A 10063-nucleotide genomic window follows, 5' to 3' on the forward strand; every position below is an offset into this window, starting at 1 on the left:
CGGCACTGGTACGTGGAGCTCGCGACTTTTGTGCGCGATAGTTGTAAATCTCCCCCGGAGCCGCGCGAAATAGTCGTGCGAGGGTTTAACGCTCCCGCCCGATCCTCGCGCACCTGGTCGGCCAGCCCCCCCGGGCCCCGGGCCCCGTAAAGATGGCTCTGTGCCAAGTCGCGGTATCGGTCTCTCTGTGTTTCGCAAGCCCGCCCAGCTGGAGCAGTTATAGTTAGTTGTAGTCCAGCCCGGGAGCGTGTAGACAATATTGATTCAATTGCATTCACTCTGTGGCGGCGTGACCACAATGTCAACAACTCGTCTCTTTTTGTGATGAGTCTGAAATAAATACTCAGCAGCCAATGTATAAAAGGATTGGGAAAAGAAATAAGAATAAAAGTCTTTTCTGAGAGCTCGCTGCGCCCAGCCCTATTCATACGGCGTATGGACGTGCAGCGACAGTCATGCTGGAAAACCACCGCCGCCTTCTGAATGCGCGCGGTGTCCGCCGGGATCCGGGTGGTCATCCTTCGCAGAGCGTGGAACTGGTCCAGAGAGCCTGCGGAGGCGCGACAGGGAGGCATCTGCAGAAAATGGCATCATCATCATCATCAACGTCGTCGTCAAGAAAGAGGAGGGAGTTTGGAGGGAGGAGGGGATAGAGAGAAAAAACACACTGATGCGCGGCGTTGAAGTGAAGCCGAGTGAAGCTTATGGATAGTGCATGGTTGAAGAGACGACGCTAACCTTTACGCACGGCCGCAACCTGTCCATTAGTTGCCTACTATAGACACGCCTGCTCGTTGTTGGTCCGCCTGACGGGCGTCCCATCCGCGTCCCGTTCGTCCTTCTCTCTCTCTCTCTTTCCCCTGCAGCCTGTGCTGCGGACCCCGAGCGCCCATCTTGCTTGTCGCGACCAGGCCCACCCCTACTCCCTCTATACGTCGCCCCTTTTGGCTCCCGCGGGGTCGTTAAGTCGTCGTTATTCTTATCTTTCATAGCGAGACGCTCACAGCGGTATGAAGCTCTGCCCCCCCCCCCCTCCAACCCCTCCTCCAGGTGATCGCCGCGAGGCACACGCCCCGTGTGCGTTTAGCGTTTCTAGGAGGTGCCGGTTTTGCTATCGGTCTTTCGACACGGGACTGTCTGTTTCTCCTCTTTTCATGCAGCGACGGGACCAACACTGTTTTTGCCCCTCTGTGGTTAAGTCGTGGGCGCGACCAGTGACCAGCAGCCGAGCCAGTAGCTGGTCACGACGTCACGACAGAGACGCAAGCAGGTGCTTGTGATTGCTTTACGTTTACACGCCCCGCGGTTGTCCTTGTGCGGCAGGAAGGTCGTCTTTATCGGATCGTCTGCCCGATTAAGATTTTTAAAAGACTCATCTCTGGATTGAACAGAACGATATCAACGAAAATTTTAGCCCCCCAAACCCCAAAACGCGAGAAACTGAGAGGGTTAGTGTTAGTGGGGGGGAGGAGGGGAGGAGGGGAGAGCGAGGAGGCTGCCGAGGAGGTGTGGCCGTCAAATGCGTTTGATGAGTCGGGTCGGGGAGCCGGGGAGTAGCCTCGTGCGTGCTCGGGCGGACAGGCTCATGTCGCAACGCGTGCCCCACCCGCCACGCCCCGCCCCACCCCGCCTCACCCCACCCCGCTCCGCACTGCCCCAGGGCTCGCAGCTCGCAGGGAAGGACGAGGACGGGTCGCGGCGACGGCTGTCATCAACCTCGCGGGGATAATCAGCTAGAATTATTAATTTGTGGCCGAAGGAGACACAAAAAAAAAAAAAAAAAAAACACAACGTCAGAGCGTCCCATTAATGAGTGAAACTTGTCGTGTTACTTTTGCATTCACTGAGCTGGCGGATGCGGTGCCGCGGGCTAGTTTGGCGCAAGAGGGGCCGCCTGGGTACGCCCCTCTAGTCTGCGACACGCCCCTGACCGCGCGAAAGTGAAACCATCTGCGTCCTCCGCGGCCTCTCAACGATCTGCATCTGCGCGCCAATTCGGCGCCACGTCAGGGGAGTGGCCTCTGCCCACCCCACCCCGCTACTCATCTCTCTCCCGCTCCTTCTCGCTCTCTCACAATGTCTCTCTCTCTCTCTGTCTCTCGCCATTGGGCGGCCGCGGTGGCCCAACCCAACATAAAGCTCTCCCGTGTCGTTAGTTTCGACGGTATGTGCCTCGATCTTTTGTCGCCTCGCGGAGGAACAATGCGAAGAGTTGTTGTGACACGGACCTGTGTATGTCCGAGTAGAGGCGGGGCGGGGCGGGGTGAGGGAAGTGCCGCACTGCTGCTGCTGGTCCCATAGACCAGCAAATATACAATCTGATTAGGGAGTAGGAAAAACTACAGGAAAGAATTCCTGACGAGGATGAAGTCACAGTCAAAAGTGAATAATGAGCATCACTTCAGAAGAAAGAGTTAAAGCTGTTGTTGCTTTGCACTATTTGGCACGCGGGTAGCAGCAGTCTCATCCATTCATTTGTACTAGGCCACGATATGGCTTTATTGATGGTTCTGATTCCCCCTCCCCACCGCCCCTGGGGCAAACATTGCCAGTGGTCGAGACAATGAGTCGAGAGGCGCGGCTGGTGGGTACTCGCGCTCACTCGGTACTCACTTTGCCTGCGGCTGGCGGGTGCATCGTGCTCACTCACTCACTCTCGGTACTCACTTTGTTTGCGGTCAGACTCTGCCGGCGCGCCCCCTGAGCCGCTCTGCACGCATTGCGGTCGGCGCTTTAGGCAAGGCCAAGTTCAAGTTTACCCAGAGCTAAAATCTCGGTCATCGGCATTATTAGTAAATGCGGGCTGAGGGGGGGGGGGAGTCTCGAATATAGCAATGTCTTACTTCCGTGGGAGGCGTCGACGAGCGTGTTTGCCTGATAATTCATTCATGATTATGGTCAGGCCTCGGCTCGGGTCCAGCGAGCCCGCCATTCGCACGCCCTCCCTCCACACCCGCAGCTGCTCGCACGCACACTCACACACTCACTCTCACACTCGGACTACCGGTTCGCCCCGGATGATGACTGAGCAGATCGCGTGCCACCGTTTTCGCGAGACGGGGTCGCATCGTTCGCCCGCGGGCCGGGCCCAAGCCCGCCGGATCTCTCCCCCGATGCTCTGCGACGGCTCTGGCATTAAAGTCCCCGGGCCGTCCGGACCAGTCTCCACGCACGATCTCCACTCGCTGCGTTCTAGAGACGTAGGGAGAGCCCAGCTGACACGGTCTAAAAATAGCCCCCCGGGTATCCTGCATGGAGCGACGACACAACGGGATTCCCCGGGGAACATTCAATTTCTCGACTGGTATTTGGGTGCTCCGGTCCGCGACAGTCTAGACGGTTCTTCTCGACGGGCAAAACCGGTCTCGTCTAGGACCTCAAACGTGTACCGCAGGGACGCTAGGGCCGGGTGGGGCCGCGGAGAGGAGGGTGTTGGACCACGGCTAGAGCAGGGCGAGCCCGAGCAGCCAGCCTCAGCACAGCCGAGACGAAGCGCTCTGGAGCTCGTGGGAAGATAACAAAGAGGATACTGAGAACTCCTGGTTTAAACACATGTCAGGGACCACCAGGTCGCAGCGGGGTCCTTTCCAAGGTGTACTACAACTGAAACAGAAGACTGGGTGACGAGCGTACGGACCGTCCTAATTGTGAGCTCAGGTTCACTACAAAGGACACAACATCAAGGGGCCATATGAAAACTGTTTGTAAAAGAGCTGTTGGTTTTTGTTTCCAGGTCATGGGGCCAACGCCCAGGTCCGTGTGTTTGCTGGGGGGCTCTGTGGTGCTCCTCAGCGCCCTGCTCGCTGTTCATGCCTGGGGGTGGACGCCCGAGGCTGACGTCGCCCTGGGGCTGCGCGCCGACGACAACGCCTCTGCCATGGCGGCCGCCACCTGCGTTCTCGACCCGTCCTGCAGCGCCGAGGACGTCGTCGAGGACATGGTGACGGACTCGGCCGCCCGCGAGGACGTGGACCCGTGCGCCGAGCCGCACGCCTCGGTGGACCCGGGGTCCTGCCAGCGGGCGCGCTTCCTCGCCCAGCTCGATCGAGTACAGCACGGCGGTGAGTCATGTCCGCGTGTCCGGGACCGCGACCCTGGCGGACACCTGGTGGTGGTCCGGGTGGTGCACTGACTCCGGGCGCGGCCCGGCCCAGTGCGTCACCGTCATACGCCATGGAATTTACTCCCCGACCCAGATAGTCGGGGGTTGCGCGACCGATTGCCGAGCGTTACACCCGGGGGGAGAAGTAAAAGAGCAAAGACACCACCAGTAGAGCGAGCGGCAGAAATCCAATCAGCCAATGCGGTGCGGTTGTGCGTGCCCAGGCCGGCGTGGGCCCGCGGGAGGGCGATTCGGCGGGCTCGCGACCCGCGTAGGCAGCGGGGGACCTGGGGACCCCGGCCCTGAACTTCACGGCTTGGCCCGGCCCACCGTGGCCCGTCCGGCCCCCTCTCCCACCGCCCTGCCGGGGCCGGGGCCGGGGCCTGGGCCTGGGCCTGGACGGGAAGGGTCCCAACGCAATGGGAACGTTCAAACAAGGCACTCCGTGAGATTGATAAGACCCTCGCGGAGAGCCCCGCGCCCTTGGGGGACACCCGCGACCAGCAGCTACGCACAGCCGCTATCGCCTGTCTATTCTTTACTCTATAAACCGAAACAAAACCATTAAAAAAGGAGTTTCTTCCGGTGCCTATGGGCTCCCAACGACACCAGGCTTTATAGTAGCCGCCACCTCCTCCTCGCCACCTTGCTAAATAGCGAGTCATTGCTCGCCCTGCCCCGCCCCGCCCCGCCCCGCCACGTAATCCCGGGACGCTCTCACCGCCCTCCCCGCCGCCCCCTGCTCCTCCTCACCTTGGCATTGAAGTAGCTGCGGCGGCGCGTGCCCGCCGCGCCTGCCGTGCCGTCTGGACCGGACCAGACGGGCCCATCACCCCACTAGATCAGCACTTCCTTTTGCGCCTTATTTCTTTTGTTTCGTTACTGCGGCGCGGGGAGTCTCTGCTCGGCGGGTACAGAGTTGGCAAGCGGGCGGGCAAGGGCCGGGCTAGCTTACCCGACTGTCCTATTGTCTATCTCTCACTCTCTCCCTCTAATCTCACGTCAGATGAGAGGTAGAAACAGAATCGGGTAAACTCACCTCTGGTTCTTGCCCACCCAATCGCCAACTCTACACTGTAAAAGAACATTGTGATGAAAATGAGAATGTTTTGGCTAATTGTTTTTACAACCAATCTCATGTCGGATTTTTTCGTCATTTATTAAATGAATTTTCGTGAAATGACGAGAAATCAGTGATGAGATGTTTGTAAAAATAATTAGCTTAGCCATGACTTACTTATCATCACAAGGTTTTTTTTACAGTGTATCGGCGGGAAGGTGGCGGGACTGATTAGTGTGACCAACTGTTGTTCGGAAAGGGCATTCCTACGAATGTGTGAAGCGGGCAGTGTCTGCGCATGCCTACTAGGCAACGTATCAGTTGGCTGACTCAGGCCGCGCACTTTGGTATCCCGGGTGGAGGGATCTAATGCTAAACTGTAGACCTAAAACTTATACTCGTTTTGTGTAAATCTAAAGTTAAACTGCAATTAAACTACAGTTTTAAACCTGTTTGAGGGTCCCATGCGAAATCCGCATGGTTTTTCTATAGTTTAACTACAGTTAACTTCAATAAAACCAGTCAATCTGTACTTTACTGTACAGTACACAGTACACAGTACAGTACAACTATAGTTGTACTGTACCGCAAAAACGCGTGCCGCCGGGTTGCCTACGCGCACCGGGCCATAAGAAGACGTGAGCAGCGACGATAGGCAAGCCCGCCCGTGCCCGTGCAGGCGGTACAGTATAACTGCGAAATTGCGCGGCGTGAGTCAGCCACCTGGTATATAGGAGCTCATGCCGAGAGGTTGGCTAGTAGTCAGTACTACGCGGTAGTACACTGCAGCCCGCTCCGCACGTCTGTATTCGTGGGAATGGAATGCTTTTGCCTGAACCGATACTCGCCTAGGCCCGCCCCGCCCGGCCCGGTCACGTGGAGGTGCAAAGCAGGCAACAGACAACCGCCCCGAAATGGACGAAAACAAGGATAGCTGTAGGCGTGGCGTAGGGAAGACCAAGAGCGAGCGTCACGCAGGCGGGCGTCCTGGGAGAATTAATTTATAGCACCGAAAATGGATGGAATTTGAAAATATTTCCAGCGTACCCATAAATAAATAAATAACTTTCCAGCATTTGTGTAGCCGAGCGCGGCAGCCATCGCAAATGGTTTGCATGCAAAGGGAAACTTGAAACTTGAGGGCGGAAATAGCCGTACAAAATTTGCATACTGTACCAATCAGTGTCGGCGTATGGAAAACTTCGAAGCTTTTATCAAACACCAGCAGAATGAATCTCATCGGACAGCCATATCGGTATTTCAGTGGTAATAATTCTTAGGTGCAGCAATCAATCGACAATTTCCGTTGTTCCACAGATAGCTCTGTAGTCAAAATTTGATAATTATTGATATAAATTGTATTATTTATTGTTGTCATTTTTTTCCACGAGTAAATAATGTCGTGGTAAGAGTTTATTTGTGTGCTGCGTGTCGTACCGGAGGGAAAGAGAGAGGGGGGAGAAAGAGCAATAAGTGTTATTGTGATGAACTGTTGAGACCGCGTGTCGAGCCGGGCCGTCAGTGCGGCAAGGCCAAGCAAGGCCGGACGCCGGACGGACGGACGAGCCGGCCGGCCAGCACGCACGCCCTCACGCACACAGAGACACACACGTGCTCACGGGAGGGAGAGCACGATGGCACTGGGGGTTTCGAAGCTCTGCAGACACCTGAAAGTTGTACTTGAAACATTTCTAGTCATTGTGTTTCAGAAAGGAAAGGGAAAATGTGTCCATGTTCATGTATTTTTGCGTTGTTGTTTTCTGCATGTGCCTTGACGGAAAGTAGTGTGTTTAGAAGAGGCATCCCCGGCGGCCGCGGTACGATACGCCCGACCCGCACGCACCTGATGCAGCTGCAGGATGCACAGCAGGTGTCGGAAGGGGATATCAGCTGCAATTTCGAAGGAACACATACAGGCAGGGAAGTCGTAGTCGCGGGGGAAGTCCTGCTGAGTGCGTGAGGACGCGTCGCACCTCTGGGTTGTTCGCCTGGCGCCGCTGCTGGCGCGGCCGCGATGCCCTCGGCTCGCCTCGATCACTTCGCGGGCCCGTTGCGTCACCGAGGCGCACCAACCAGTCAAAGGAGACACGGCCCGCGCCATTAGCCATGCGAATAGGGTCGCGGGGATGCACTCGGGTCAGGACCAGCACACCGCTGCAGCCGGCTGCAGCGCAGAGCGGAGCGGGGTGTCACTGTTGCACACACTGCAAAACCGTAAGGCGAACTTTTTAAAGGATAAAGTATGTTCTGTGCGGTATGCATTTTGGAAAGCACATCTGAAGAAGATGCGAATCTTCATCCTGTAAATGACAAATTTTCATCCTTCGATCTTTCTAATATAGAAACTGTCAATCGAAAGGAAGCAAATTTTTCCCTGGGCCGGATGCATTAATTTTTAGTGACTTGAAAAAAAGAAAGAAAAAAAAGACGGGTCTTGATACCCAGTATTTTTCGAACTATTTCAAAGTGCAAGTTCGCGGAAACAAATTTGCAGGGTTTAGACTTGGCTGCGATTACCATATGTTGATTGGCTGAACTCTCGGCTGAACTCTTACTAGAAACATAACCAACAAATGTCAATCGCATCCAGTCTCAACCCTGCAATACACTTGTTCTTTGTCTGTTTTATAGTGCTGCTAATGTGTTGGTAATAGTGAAAATATGTCCCAACTGATCTCACAAAACAACTCAATAGAAGGATGAGATACTGTGGCTTGCCTCGTCGCTGGCAAGGACACGTCCACAATAGGCCCCGTTCAGCACCGTCGTGGAGAACACTTCTCGTTCCTGAACGGGAGAGAAAGAGAGAGAGAAGCAAGGGTGAGCAGGCGTGGCGGGGTCGGGCCATCAGGGGCACGAGGAGAAAGAAAGAGAGAGAAAGAGCGACTATACGCGTGCCTGGCGCGCGCATTTGTATTCCTGTCCGCGTTTGGCACAGTGCAGGGGCCACGCGGCCGGCCGCCCCGCCCGCTGCACCTTGACCGGCCCATCCCTTCAGGGTCAACCCGCTGCACCTCCCGACCCTCCTCGCTCACCAGCCCATCGGCGCGGACATTAGTACGCATTAGTGCGTATTAGTACGCATTAGTCCCACACCGCTGGTCAGGAAATGCTACCGGGTCGTGCTATGGGCGGCGGGAAGAAAGTGGACGGGAGCAGAGAGAGAGAGATTCGCGGACAGCGATAAGAAAGGTGCCTCGCGTTTGTTTACCGTCGTGGGGTGCATCTCTGCGGCGGGGCGCCCAACTAACAGCTTGAGAGCTAACAGTCTGCGGCCGAACAACATCCCGTCCGCCGGGGAGGAATCTCAGAGAGACGGGCGGCTTCTGCTGCTTCTGCCGCTTCTGCCTCTCCCCCGCGCGAGACAAGCGAGCGCCACGCGCGGCTCGTTACCGGCCGGTCTCTCAGCCTAATGATGCCGTAGCGTAGCGTACGGTCGCGGGCTCCCTGACCTGCCTCTCTTCCGGCGGCGAACGGGTGCAGACCGGCACAGTGGCGTGGCGTGGCGTGGCGGGCGTAGGTCAGGCTCCTACCGGCTGTACCAGAGCAAATACCACATAGTGTGGCGTAGAGTCTGCAATCGGTCGGGCACGGCCTGGGGAGCTTAACCGACTGTCTTCTGTCTCTCTCACTCTCACTCCTATCTGACGTGACATTAGAGGGACAGAAGACAATCGGGTAAGCTCCCCTAGCCGTGCCCGACCGATTGCAAACTCTAATGTGGCGGGTTTGCATTTGCGTTCGCGAACCTTGCCAAGTTGAGCGAGGTTCAGCGTGTGCAAGCGCCCATAGCGCCTGATGCGTAGGCAACATCCTGCCTGCAGTGTGTGCCTGTACTGCGGGCTGGCCTACCTCGAGCCTCGCAGGCGCCGAGTTCCCGTAATTTTAAGACTAACGTACTTTCTGGACGATCCCTTACGTGCCGAGGGACGGACGACCAGGTAAACCCGTAAGACTAGGCAATGGGGTGTTCCCTCTGATACACCCGGTACGTCGCTCTGTGCACCCGAAAGGCCATTATTCGGAAAGGTGGTTTAACAAGCATGACAAGCGTCAAGCCCCAACTATATTTTCTTTTTATCAATTCTCTACCATAGCAGACTTTCATTTTTCCGATGAAATGTAACTCGGAAATGTATTGTAATTGCACTATGACTAAATCACAAAATATGAACCAAAGTAAAGTGCTTGAGTTTCCTGCAGCTCGTATAGAAATTTCCCAAAACATTCACTTGTTCGGGACATGCCACGCGATTGACCGATTGACCTACCCGCGGAGACGGTGACCGACGGTGACCCGCGGTGACCGCCGCTGCGACCGCCGCCACGGCCCCGCGCGACCTTGCCCTTGGGTCACGCCCGGCACTGGTACCAGTCCGTCTGCGGTTGCGCCCCAAAAGTAGATCAGCTGCAGACGCACCGCACGGCTCGGTAGCCCCGCGCACTCAGTCTGTGTATGAGCGAGCGGGCGTGAGGCTATCTCCGTCTCCGAACCTCAATGCCCGCGGCCGCCGGCCGAGCTCCGCGACAAAGCCTTCGAGACCGATAGCGACCACCGCCAGAACGCCTGCGGCCTGCTGGGGCGCCGCAGACCGCGGCAGACCGCACACCGCCTGCAGCTGAGGAGGAGGGGAGATGGAAACAGCTCGCCACACAATATGATATCGCCCAGAAACGACGTCCTTTATTCTCTGATCCACCCACTCACAGTTGGTAGAACTCAGCGCCTGCGAGATTAGGGGTAGGCCACCCCGCCGTACGCGCATGCCATGCAGGCCAGATGTTGCCTAGCTACCAGGCGCTATGAGAGCTGGCATAGGCAAAAGGTTGAAGCTGGCTGGTTCGTAAAGGCGCATTATTGACGTGCGTACTTTATGAATGATCGCCCCTTCATCCTCCTC

At 56.5% G+C, this 10063-nt stretch overlaps 1 protein-coding gene across 1 annotated transcript in view; it reads left to right on the forward strand.

Moving 5' to 3' along the window:
- The first annotated feature begins 3877 nt into the window (after positions 1-3877).
- The window catches only part of LOC113206566 (nose resistant to fluoxetine protein 6-like), an 18975-nt gene continuing 12789 nt past the window's right edge, over positions 3878-10063 (forward strand). Inside the window, exon 1 of the mRNA XM_052264516.1 lies at positions 3878-4061. Within this exon, the coding sequence (XP_052120476.1) occupies positions 3878-4061 (184 nt within the window). The remainder of the gene's footprint in view (positions 4062-10063) is intronic.

The sequence above is a fragment of the Frankliniella occidentalis genome, unplaced genomic scaffold (assembly GCF_000697945.3).
Source record: "Frankliniella occidentalis isolate FOCC.00 unplaced genomic scaffold, Focc_3.1 Scaffold19, whole genome shotgun sequence".
NCBI lineage: Eukaryota > Metazoa > Arthropoda > Insecta > Thysanoptera > Thripidae > Frankliniella > Frankliniella occidentalis.